The sequence below is a fragment of the Myotis myotis genome, unplaced genomic scaffold, assembly GCF_014108235.1.
Source record: "Myotis myotis isolate mMyoMyo1 unplaced genomic scaffold, mMyoMyo1.p scaffold_m19_p_5, whole genome shotgun sequence".
Classification (NCBI taxonomy): domain Eukaryota; kingdom Metazoa; phylum Chordata; class Mammalia; order Chiroptera; family Vespertilionidae; genus Myotis; species Myotis myotis.
The window spans coordinates 80208339-80221202 of record NW_023416357.1 but is presented as its reverse complement, the minus strand read 5'-3'; the positions used below and the strand labels follow the sequence as shown (position 1 = coordinate 80221202).

At 44.1% G+C, this 12864-nt stretch overlaps 1 protein-coding gene across 11 annotated transcripts; it reads left to right on the top strand.

Annotated features, from left to right (window-relative positions):
* The first annotated feature begins 517 nt into the window (after positions 1-517).
* ZNF3 (zinc finger protein 3) lies at positions 518-11673 on the top strand. Of its 11 annotated transcripts, none has more exons than XM_036309946.1 (7): positions 630-760; positions 1161-1275; positions 1897-1999; positions 6351-6468; positions 7146-7237; positions 7509-7635; positions 9498-11673. In XM_036309946.1, the coding sequence occupies exons 4-7, from the start codon at positions 6414-6416 to the stop codon at positions 10565-10567; spliced, it is 1344 nt and encodes a 447-aa protein (XP_036165839.1). In that variant the 5' UTR covers positions 630-760; positions 1161-1275; positions 1897-1999; positions 6351-6413; the 3' UTR covers positions 10568-11673. The 11 variants fall into 11 exon arrangements, with proteins under 11 accessions (XP_036165840.1, XP_036165834.1, XP_036165835.1 ...); XM_036309939.1 differs by having other exon boundaries at positions 6330-6468; XM_036309947.1 differs by lacking the exons at positions 630-760; positions 1161-1275 and adding an exon at positions 518-582.
* Positions 11674-12864: the final 1191 nt, after the last annotated feature.

The following is a 12864-nucleotide window of genomic DNA, read 5'->3' as shown; positions in this document are numbered from 1 at the left end:
TAACAAGGTTTTTACCTTAAGCTTCTCCCCCCTCCCCTGCCTCTGGGTTCCCTAACTCGAGCGATCAGAAGGGCACCTTTCACATGGGGGTCTTGATCTCCTGCTTTCTGGGGGACAGGAGAGAGGCCAGAAAGTTCTTGCACTGGCAGTTTCTTAAGTAACTTTAATTCAAAATAATATGTATTGTGGGATATTTTGCGGCGGCCTGCCCTGTTCCCATACAACACAAACGGAAAACTTTGGAAGCATCAACTTAATTTATTTGGAAATTGCAAATAAGGTTGACTTTTTCACATTGATGCATCCTTCCAAAGTTTACCACAGCTCCGCTGGGGACCCGGGTCGCTCAGAGGCACTGGGCGCTCTCCTCCGCCGATGGCCGCCCCTCGGGAGACCGTGCGTGGAGCGAAAGCTAATCCTCTCCGCTCCACCCTTCCCCGCCCTATCTCGCACCCTGAACCCGGCCAGCGGCACCTGGGCATGCGCGAGGCGTAGGCGCGCGGCGGGCGGGGGCGGAGGCCTGAACGCCCAGTCAGTAAACCACCGAGAGGCGGAGACATCCCAGTTTCCTAGAGGAGACAGGTGTGTACGGGGTGGGCAAAGGGTAGTGGGGGCAAAAAAAAAAAAAAAGGACCGACCCGGAAGCGAAACGGAGGCGCTTCCGTTCTTTGTTCTGTCCCTGGTGTGTGGGTCTGTGACAGTGTCCAGCGGGGCCTGGTCCGTGTCCGGACCCCCCAAGTCTTCCGTCCCTGCCTCCAGGGTGAGTCCGGCCGCCCTCGGGGCTCGCGGGGAGACGGAGGCGGTGGTCGCCGGGGAAGGGCGTGGTGTCCGCGCCGCTGCGGCCCGTGGGGTCCCCGAGCCCGCCGGGAGCAGGGTGCCGAGGGCGCCGGTCCCCGACGCCGCTTCCCCGGGGACGCCCTTCCCCTGGGCGGTACCCGGCGAGGGAGGGGAGAAAGGGGCTGCGGTTCTGGCTTTGTGACTTAGCGCCCCGCTCGAGCGCTTCAAGGTCCCCTGTGGCTGTAGAAGGGTCCCTGCCTTTAAATCGCTGATGACAGCGACGCTCACTTGGCAGTTCTCCGAGACGCTTTTCATGGAGGTCTGCACCGTTCTTCGCGCCTGCGGCCGGAGAGGAGGTCTGAGTTTACTTCCCTGGGTTTTAGGGTTAGAGAACGAGTTCTTCGAAGTGTGTACATCGTTAGAACTAGGTCTGGGAGGGAGTGCAGACTCCGATTATGGGCGTCATCCTCTGGCGTCCTGTAAGTCGAGTCTTTTATGGTGAGTCGTACCACTCTTTGGCCCCCATTTGCAACTGTATTGGATACGCTTTTGACGTGGGATGGAACAGAGATCCGGTGTTTACACTCGGAAGGGCATGTGTAAACTTCCAGAGGACGATCGATGCACGTGAAACTTAGGGACTAATTAGAGAAACTATAGGTTTTATCCCCAAGAAGAGATGTTTGTGGAGAGTGGGCATCATTCGGTTTTGAACAGTTGGGTGGAAGATTCTATCGCTGAAGCTCCACGGGGCACGAGGCCTCTGTAAGGTGAAGGTCCAAGGGCTTGGGTTTTCAGCTTACATCTGGTGGCTAAGCTGTGCAGCAGTGGAACAGAAGGCACCCTTGCTGAAGTATTGAGAGTATCTAGCAAGTTAGCTGACAACGTTAGGAACTTTAGGAGACGTTCCTCACACTGAATGGGAGGTAGACCTGGAGAACTTTCAGTTCCCTTTCCACTTTCTTTAGCCGTGCAACACAAATACCAGTTGTGGTCTTAATTAGTATATTTTTAGCATGCATCTCCCCCCCCGCCCTTATCTGTAAATACCTAGATTAGAAGTGGAGTTTATGTGAGTGTTTAAAATTCTTTTTTTCTTTTTTCCCCTTAATCGTACAGCGTTGGCATCAACTAAAGTCAGAATTCCCAGGAACTTGAGCAGAGGCTCCCAGTCGTTGCTGCGGAGAGATAACTCCAAAGAAGGTGGGAAAGAGTACAGCAGGTAAAGCTCCCCACGGCTCGTTTTCACCACCAAGTCATCTTTCTCAGCTCCCAGAAGCAGCTCCGGGGAGAGGAGTTGGCAGTGGAGCAGGGGAAGGGCCCTGCCTGCACCTGAAGCTGTGGGAGCACAATGGAGATTTCTTTTTTTTCTCTGTGAGAAGCATTGTTTACTGCTCTAGACACTGGGGACTTGTTCTCAACAATATGCCTTTGAGTTCCAGCTTTGGTTATCCCAGCTGTGGAAGGGAGCATTGCTTTTTCTGTCTGGAGTCAGAGCCCCTGATTTTCTTTCTAAGGAGGGTTTGGACAGAGAGCTGGTTTACTGGGGATGTGTGCTTATAAATAGTCCTGGAAATTGTAAAGTTGGTTGATAGGAACAAAGAGATGGCTGGCTCTGAGACATTGTTAAAAGGGACCTAGCTGGGAGAGTGTTAGTGGCAAGAGGGTAGTTATCCACCTTGAGCTGGTGGGCCTGGCTCATACCTGATGCAATGCTTTTCAGCCTGACTGGTGTGGATCAGTGGTTGAGCGTGGACCTATGAACTGGGAGGTCAGGACCCATGCCAGATTGTAGGGGCATGCAGGTTTCTCTCATCATTGATGTTTCTATATCTCCCTCTCCTTTCCTCTCTGAAATCAATAAAATAAATATATATATATTTTAAATATATTTTATTGATTTTTTACAGAGAGGAAGGGAGAAGGATAGAGAGCTAGAAACATCGATGAGAGAGAAACATCGATTAGCTGCCTCCTGCACACCCCCTACTGGGGATGTGCCCACAACCAAGGTACATGCCCTTGACTGGAATCAAACCTGGGACCCTTGAGTCCACAGGCTGATGCTCTATCCACTGAGCCAAACCAGTTAGGGCAAAATATATATTTTTTAAAAATGCTTTTCACTGTGTAATGGTGTTGGTAGTGAGCATTTTATACCCCTTTGTTGCCCCAAAACTAGAGTTCTCTGAACTCTCAGTGGCTCTCAGACCGGGCCCCTCCCCCCCTTTAAAAAAAAAATTTATTGATTTTTTTTTTTTACAGAGAGGAAGGGAGAGGGATAGAAAGTTAGAAGCATCAATGAGAGAGAAATATTGATCAGCTGCCTCCTGCACACCCCCTACTGGGGATGTGCCCACAACCAAGGTACATGCCCTCGACCAAAATCGAACCTGGGACCCTTCAGTCCGAAGGCCGATGCTCTATCCACTAATCCAAACCGGTTAGGGCGGGCCCCTCCTCTTTTTATGCCTATGTGAATGCAGCAGTCTGTGATGATACAGCAAATATTGTTCCTGGCTTTTTACTCCTTTTAGTAGAGCTTTGCAATATAGTTGGCACTCGGCTTTGTTGTTATATGAGCAAATAAGTAAAGGGGAGGGGGGTAAACAAAATCCAGAGTGTTGTGTGTTTTTTTTCCTTGCTTGAGGATAAGGATGCTCGGGTGGCTACTGCATCTATTCTAGATCTGTTTATTTATTTGAAAGAGACAGGGGAAGGGGGAAGGGGAGAAACATTGATTTGTTGTTCCACTTATTTATACATTCATTGGTTGCTTCTTGTATGTGCCCTGACTGTGGATCGAACCTGCAACCTTGGTGTATTAGGATGGCATTCTAACTAACTGAGCTACCCGGTCAGGGTCTAGATCTGTTGTTTCTTGCCACTGTATTCAGGGAAGTGGAAACTTTTACCTGAGATCACACCTTAGATTAGGTGTTAATGTTACATTTTATTCACTAGGGCCAGAGAAAATATCTATTTTGCTTGTTGTAGTAGCTGTGTATTGGGGACATTAGGAGGGATAAAAACAGAGTAATCAATAATCGTATTTTTAAAAAAGTATTGCTCCCTGCTTCAGGGATTTATATTCTGACCCAAGGAAATGTATTAGGAGAGAAGGGAGATAAAAAGAAAGTTGGCTGCTACCTTCTCAGTGAGAGGAAACAGCAACTAGGACTAGTCTTTTATTTACTTACTAGTGGCCCGGTGCACGGATTCGTGCACATTGAAAGGAAATTAATTAGAAGAAATATTTCAATATCGCTATTCACCCTTTCTCTATAATAGAAGTGTCAACCAGCCAAAACCGGTTTGGCTCAGTGGATAGAGCGTTGGCCTACGGACTGAAGGGTCCCAGGTTCGATTCCGGTCAAGGGCATGTACCTGGGTTGCGGGCACATCCCCAGTGGGAGATGTGCAGGAGGCAGCTGATCGATGTTTCTCTCTCATCGATGTTTCTAACTTTCTATCTCTCTCCCTTCCTCTCTGTGAAAAATCAATAAAATATATTAAAAAAAAAAAAAAAAGAAGTGTCAACCAAATTCACAATCGGCAATGACAGATCAAAACATGCATGTGATTGGTGCCAGCGAGAGCTTTATATGTATTGTGCATGCGTGAGTCACCTTAGCCTTTTACATATATAGAAAGTAAACTTGCTTAATTAGACCTGCTTTCTGATGTAGCTAAACTTTTTCCAGCCCAGTGAAGCACCCCAACTTCTCTTTCAGGTAATTGTCAGTAACACAGCAGTAAATATCACCTTGAAGCACATTATTATTATAGATCACACAGGGAGAACAAAGGGTAAAATATTTAGCTGCAGCAGTGTTTGACTATATTCTGCACAGTGAGAAAACCTGAAGTCATTTTCAAGGTTCACCATTTCTTCTTTTCAGTTGGGTCAAGTTTCTAAACTTTCTAGTTCTCCATTTTCTGACTAATGAAAAGAAAATAGGATTCCACCGAGTCTCCTATCTACCTACTCCAGGACTTCTGTGAGGATCAAATGAGATGAGGCATGGGAAAACACTTCACAGACATTTGGTTAAAGTGTGAAATGTTTGCACCTGGCTATAAAGCAAGTCGTGTTCCTGGGCTAAAGAAACTGTAAGGAGGCTAGTCGTCACTAGGGAGAGGAAGCCAGGCATTGCTATGTGATGCCATTACCTGGACAGTTTGACACTTAACATATTAGCCTTTTATATATGTAGATTTTTATTATTATCATTATTATTATTCTTTAATCCTCACTCAAGGGTATTTTTTTTCCAGATTTTCAGACAGAATGGAAGGGCAGGTGGAAGGGGTTAGGGGAGAGAGAAACATCCACGTGAGAGAGACACATTGATTGGTTGCCTCCCACATGCTCCCCGACTGGACAGGGGATCAATCCACAACTGAGGTACATACCCTTAGCCAGGAATTGAACCCTGAACCCATTGGTCCAATGCTCTAACCACTGAGCCAAAGCAACCAGGGCTGGGACTAGTCTTTTAGATCCGGGTGAATATATACACCCAGTCCCTGTAATGAGATTCAGGAAGGCCACAAAAAGGGCTCAAATTCTTCGACAGTATTCCACCTATGACTGGGACTGAAAGCAGAAAACCATTTTAGAAAGAAAGGGGAGGAAGAATTTACCTCATTTAATTTAATAGTGTTTGACCTAGTTCTGTGAAACAGGTGTTGTTTCCCCAGGTTTTTTAAAATGAGAGAGAGTACTCATTAAGCTTCTCTGATCTCTGTTATTTGGGTGCTCTTTCATGGTCCCTTTTCCTCTAATTATGACAGCTAAATTTAATATAACAGCTAGAAACCTAATAAAGTGTTTTTTTCTCCTGCCAATTCTAGTGTTTATGAGGGTTTTTTTTTTTCCTCTTTTATAAACAAATAGCTTTCTCCATTATCCCAAATATTTTTTTAAGTATATTTTTATTTCAGAGCGGAAGGGAGAGAGAAAGAAACATTGATGAGAGAGAATCATTGATCAGCTGCCTCTTGCATGCCCACACTGGGGAATCCAGCCAGCAACCTGGGCATGTGCCTGACTGGGATCGGGCTATGACCTTCTGGTTTATAGGTCCATGCTCAACCACTGAGCCATACCGGTTGGGCCCAAATATTCTTTTTCCCCCCAAGTATTCTTAAAATGTGTATGATGCTTACACATTTTGCAATCTGTATGTGTACTCTTTTTCTCACTTTACTCTGATATTTTTCATTTGGATAGTTGCTTAGTATTTCATTCCACTAATATCATTATTTGGCACTGGTATTCTCCATTTTTTGTTGTTATAAATATCCCTCACTTTTGTGCAGAGCCAAAGGTAGGATATTGTCAAGGTACTTTTAGTGATTCTCCTGTAATCTCAGTACAGGGAGTAGGAGTAAGTATATTCACCAAGGTCTTAAAGACTAGCCCCAGTTGCTGCATTTTCTCTCATTGTTCTTGGGTACTAACTAAAATGCTAGTTCCCCTCTCTGTATTCAGGAGGTGGGTTGTGTGTGTTTTTAAATCTTTTAACCTTGAACTTTTGCTTCTGCAGTGCTTCCTCTTTCTCATTCAGAAAACCTATTTCCTGCTGAGTCTGCAAATAGGAGACCAGAGACAGGAGCTTCTGGCCTTACCCATGGAAACTCAGGCTGATCATGCATCTCAGGAACCTCAGTCCCTGCTTGAGAGTGGTATGGAATAGGGGATTCATTTATTCTTTTATTCAGTCATTCAACAGTTATCTATTGAAATTTCAGGTACTAGGATAACTGCTAGAATCCTGATATGATTAAGGTCTGTGGGTTCCTTGTGCAAGATTAAGAAAACTGTGACAGTCACCAAATTCCATTTTCTAGGGGCTTTGTAGCAGCCAACAGTGTTTTGGGATTTGTAGATCCTGGGGGATGGAGTGTTATGTCTTCAGTCAGGGATGGGGTGGAGCTCCTAGTTTTCCTCTGGTCTAAGAGAACTTCATGCGATAGTTTGAATTCAGTGATGTGGCAAATGATGGAAAGGATATGAGCAGGACAGCCTGTGTTTCTGGCCAAGTTTGGGAGAATGGACAAGAACACATTCGTCAGTAATTATAGGACTGGGCAACTTTCATTGAGAGTAGGGTGACTGGAGAGGAGGAAGGGACTGAGGGCAGAGTAGAGAGCAAGAATCAATAAGGCTTTAGACATCTCTCTTTAGGATGTGCCTACACTAATTGTGCCTGTTATAAGCACCCTTAGCTGCAGAGGAAGTGAGCTTAAAAATGTCAGAGGAATGGGTCCTAGGTTGTCCCAGGACCCTATGCATTTTCTGTAAGTTGGGAGGCCAGACAGCAGCAGATAGACTCACTCATAGACCCTTTTATTGTCCTCAGGTCTTCCTTCCTCAAAAGTTCCCACATTTTCCAACAAGGACAGTCTGGGGGATGAGATGCTGGCAGCTGCACTCCTAAAGGCCAAGTCCCAGGTAAGCTGTGGTCCTCTTACCCTCTTTTCCGTCCCCATTTTATGGATATTTTTGGTATAGCAACATCCCAGGCAATGCCCCAACCACAATTCACTCCATCAGGACTGTGGTCCTTTCCTGCGAGTAAGATTTTCTTTCTTGGACTGTCATCGCTCTTCACCCTAATTACCTTTCCCCAGATTCCCAAATATTATTCAACCCCATCTCAAATTATTTTTTTGGTGCTGCCAGTCCTACTCCTGAAATTGCATGCAGGAATGTGTTGTTTCAGGAGTTGGTGACATTTGAGGATGTGGCTGTGTACTTTATCCGGAAGGAGTGGAAGCGTTTGGAGCCTGCTCAGAGGGATCTCTATAGAGATGTGATGCTGGAGAATTATGGGAATGTATTCTCATTGGGTAAGGAGTTAATGCTTTTTCAATAAAACTCCCTTGGCATTTCTTTGCTTCCTTATTTGCTAATAACAGTTGAGTCAGTGAAAATAATTAACTAAGGATTGACTTAGTCTCAGAAAATTCTAACAGTAATTATAGTAACTCCCATTTGTATAGTACTTTGCAGTTTATAAAGAGGTTTTGTATATATATTCTCTCACTTAATCTTCACAGTAATAGCCGTGGAAGTAGCAAGAATTATCCTCATTTTATAGGTGAAGAAAGGGAGGTCAGAGGTCGTAAGTGTTTTACACATGGTCCTATAGCTGGTTGGTGGCAGCTCAAGCCCTGGTCTTTTAAGTCCAAATATGATGCTTTTTCCCATGCTATTCTTAGAATTTAACATATAATCCAGAGACTTTTCCAAAAGATTAGCATATTGGGATCCTTGAACTTGTGAAGTACTGGTCTGTGCCCAAGTGAACGTTCTGGAACTCTGTCTATCTCCTTCCCTTGTCTGTTGAACTGCCTCTAGGGACTTGTTGGTTTGTTCATGATCTAATGCAACTGCTGCTCTGGTAGAAATTTAATTTGGTATAGGGAGCAATTATCTTTTTAACCTTTAGTCTGTAGACTGTTAATTCCTTGTCTCTTTCCTACTTTCAGTGAAAACACTTTCCTGAGCAGTGCCAGGTCTTCCCAACTCCTAATTGAGACCTCCCTGACATTTCCTTTCTGTGCCTGCAGATCCTAGGTCTGGGATTGAGCTCTGGGCCTGCTTGATATGAGCAGGATAAAACCTTGTTCCATGTTTTTTCCCATGAGCAGTATTCCCATTACTGTGTTGTTGTTTTTTTAATCTTCATCCGAGGAATGAGGATATTTTTTCCATTGATCTTTTTTTAGACCATATAGAAGGGAGGGGGAAAGGGAGGAGAGAGAGAAACAGCAATGTAAGAGAGACACATTGATTGGTTGCTTCCCAAACACGCCCTGATTGGGGCCGCGGATTGAACCTGCAACCCAGGTATGTGCCCTTAACTGGGCATCAAACCCGAGATCCTTTGGTGTGCAGGCTGATGCTCTAACCACTGAGCTTGCCAACCAGGGCTCCCGTTTCTGTATTTTGACATATCTAGGGTGAGGAAGAGCTGAGGGTCCTGGGTTTGAAGGGAATTAAGAACAGAGAGATTCTGAAAGGTATCTGTTCAGGTGAGGGAGGAATAGCTATTTCTGTTCCTAACACTTTTTTATTGACAGCCTAAAAATGCTAATATCTAGACCCTTTATAGTTATTTTCTGTGTGTGAAGTTCCCTTTATTTCTAAGACAGTGAAAATAGAGCAATCAAATATGGAAATTGTTTACATATTCTCACATCATAGCATAGCCTTCTAGGCCTAAGGCCCAGAAATGGACTTTTGCCTGTTTCCTGAATTTGACATATGTGGTACAGCTACAAACAAGTATTCTTTTCACCTAGGGCTGTAGGGGGTCACTAATGACGTCAGCCTTGGTGTTCCTTCCTGCTCTGCTACTGTTTCTCAACACCTTCCCCACTTTTCTTAAACAGTTCTGGTAGTCACCATCTCCCAAATTATATCTATAGTCTTTAACCCCTCCGAGGACTTTGTCACTTCATTAAACAACATGTTCCTCCCTGCCTCTGCCTGACCCATTCTCTCCTTACAACCCAATTTTCTCTATACGTCTAGCTGTTATCTCAGTTTTGCTCCCTGCCTTTCTCCTTCCTGTTTCCTCTTCTCTTATTTTGCCTTAGCTACACACAGCCTGGGCAGATAAGAGGCATGCCCATGATTAGTCCTGTCCTCTGGTTTTGATTTTTCCACAAGGAACCAGTGATGTTTGTATTTTGTATTGTGCCAGATGGTGAGACCAGAACTGAGCATGACCAAGAAATTTCTGAAGATACAGAATCAGATGGGGTGCTATTGGGAAGATTCCAAAAGGATATTTCTCAGGGTCTTAAGTTTGAAGAAGCCTATGAAAAAGAAGTCAGTCTCAAGAGGCAGCTGGGGAACGCTTCTGGAGAAAAACTGCATAGGAAGATACAAGATTTTGGTCAAGTGACAGTTGAGGAAAAGCTAACCCCCATGATAGAGAGAAGTGAGAAATATAATGATTTTGGGAACAGCTTCACTGTGAGTTCCAACCTTATTTCACATCAGAGACTTTCTGTGGGAGACAGACCCCATAAGTGTGATGAATGTAGCAAGAGCTTTAATCGAACTTCAGACCTTATTCAACATCAGAGAATTCACACTGGGGAAAAACCCTATGAATGTAGTGAATGTGGGAAGGCTTTCAGCCAGAGCTCACATCTGATTCAGCATCAGAGAATCCACACTGGAGAGAAACCTTATGAATGTAATGATTGTGGGAAGACCTTCAGTTGTAGCTCTGCTCTCATTCTACATAGAAGGATCCACACTGGAGAGAAACCTTATGAATGTAACGAGTGTGGGAAAACCTTTAGCTGGAGCTCCACCCTTACTCATCATCAGAGAATCCACACTGGAGAGAAACCGTATGCTTGTAATGAATGTGGGAAAGCCTTCAGTAGAAGCTCTACCCTCATTCATCACCAGAGAATCCACACTGGAGAGAAGCCCTATGAATGTAATGAGTGTGGGAAGGCCTTCAGCCAGAGCTCACACCTCTACCAGCACCAGAGAATCCACACTGGAGAGAAGCCCTATGAATGTATGGAATGTGGAGGAAAGTTTACCTATAGTTCAGGCCTTATTCAGCATCAAAGAATTCACACAGGGGAGAATCCCTATGAATGTAATGAGTGTGGGAAAGCCTTTAGGTATAGTTCAGCTCTTGTTCGCCATCAGAGAATTCACACTGGAGAGAAGCCTTTGAATGTAATGGGAATGAGCAAAAGTTCTCTCAGAGTTACTGCTGAATTAAATATCAGAGAGTCAACTTGAAAGAGAGCCACACACCTGTTTTTCTCACTTCCTCTGCGTCTGAAGACCCCCTGCCTTACTATAAAAGTATGAACAACTTAGGATGTGTCCCTTCTGATGCAAATCTTCCACTTTAGAGAATGGGGAAAATTGGGCAACTCATCCTGGCACAGTGATTAGCAACCTGGTCAGTTTCCCCAGGAACAATACCAGCCTTAAAAAATTAGGAGGCAAGCAGCAGATTAAGTGCTGGAAATGGAGAGAAGCTCTGGGACCAATCACCTTCCATTATGGAAGGGAGTTTGCACTAGACCGTATTTCTCATACCAAGGGAGCCTTTCTTACCAAGGTGAGGGTGGAAGCACAGTAGGAGTAAAATTCTAAGGATTCCTCTATTGGAGTCAGTATAGTCAGCACAGATGGCAGTGGAAAGAATGTTCTGGGTCCTGTTACTTACTGAGAAAGGGGAAAGGAATTTCAAATGCGTTGAAGTAACTGCAAGCTGTTAGAAAAAGAAAAAGAAAGGGGAAAGGATGCTGTACGTGGAAGCCACTGTTCCTAATCCAGCTTTAAGTTTTGATAAGGAAATAGGGTGATGAGGGATTTGTTATTTGATTGGGGGTGAGGAGTTTCTGAAAGCATTCTGGCAATTTTGTTGGAGAACCCAGGACTAATTGGGAAATATAACTAATCAGTGAGTCTAACATGAGGAAATGGATCAAAAGCATTTAGCATAGGTCTTTGTTTTCTTTCCTCTTCTCTCCCTCTTCCTCATCACTCCTGGGATAAAAAGTTATTTAATTAAAACCCTAGTGACTAAGGATGCTTTTAAGGAGCTTGCTCAGCCAGCTTGCCCTGCCCTCTGTCACCTATGACCTATGACATCTGGCCCAGCAGCCAAACTTCTGACCCCACTTCTGACTTCAACAGCAGAGTATGAATGCAAACAAAGAGCAAAGCCCAGAGAAGGAAGGCTCTGGCCTGTGCCTGGTGGCAGGGCTCCTTGCTGGGTTAAGATGGAGCTCCTGAATTTACCAGCTGAAGGGATGACCTCATGATGTTTTCCCAATCCTGCTCATCCTGTAGCATAAATGAAGTGCACTATTAAACAGAATAGTTTTTCAGAAGGAGGGCTTGAGTGTGTTTTTGTGTAGGGGCCAAGTTTATTTTAGTTTAAACAGTGACTGTAAATGGAATCTAAAAATTAACCTTAAAAAATTTTTATAGCCAACCATTTCTCTCTTAATCACAAACACGTGACCTCTTTCCCTCAGGACTCCCATTATATTCCTCTAGATCAGTGGTTCTCAACCTGTGGGCTGTGACCCCTTTGGGGATCAAACGAGCCTTTCACAGGGGTCGCCTAAGACCATTGGAAAACACATATATAATTACATATTGTTTTTGTGATTAATTACTATGCTTTAATTATGTTCAGTTTGTAACAATGAAAATACATTCTGCATATCAGATATTTACATTACGATTCATAACAGTAGCAAAATTACAGTTATGAAGTAGCAACGAAAATAATTTTATGGTTGGAGATCACCACAACATGAGGAACTGTATTAAAGGGTCACCGCATTAGGAAGGTTGAGAACCACTGCTCTAGATACTACTGTAGACTATTCCATCATTTACACAATCTCTCCCACCTTTATATCCACATACAGGTTTTCTTGTGCTGCATATCATTCTGTGTGGTATGATACTTAATATCAGCAACTAAAGCTAGAAGGGTTACTGGGCATGGGATCCCTGATAAGAACTTACTTGGATGTTGGATAGCAATGGGCATATTTAGATTTTAACTTTATTGTTGAAAGTATTGTAGATAGATGTCCCCTTTATTTCCCCCCATTGACCTCTTCCTCACTCCTTCCCCCTCTCTAAGCCTTCACTGCACTATGCATGGGTTTTGCATATATGCATATAAGTTCTTTGGTTAATCCCTTCCCACTCCACCCCCCCTCCCCTTCCCTCTGCGAATCCTCAGTCTGTTGCATGCTAACAAAAAAGTAATGGAGAGGATGAGGAAATGTCTGGAACTCTAGCCTATGAAAAATTTTGGATCATGTATTATGATCACCTAATGTGTTTTAAATTTCTTTCCCTTTCAGTGGGACCTGAGACTGATTGCGGGCCATTACATGAAAAATGTTTTTTAAAAATGTCTCGAACTAATTTCATAACATTTTATTCACCTCATTTCCCTGATTATTCCTATTCCCATCAATTCCTCTTAATCCTAACTGAGCAATCCTTAATGTATATGATACCCGTTTGTCTTGGTGAGCCCATTTATTTCCAAGGCC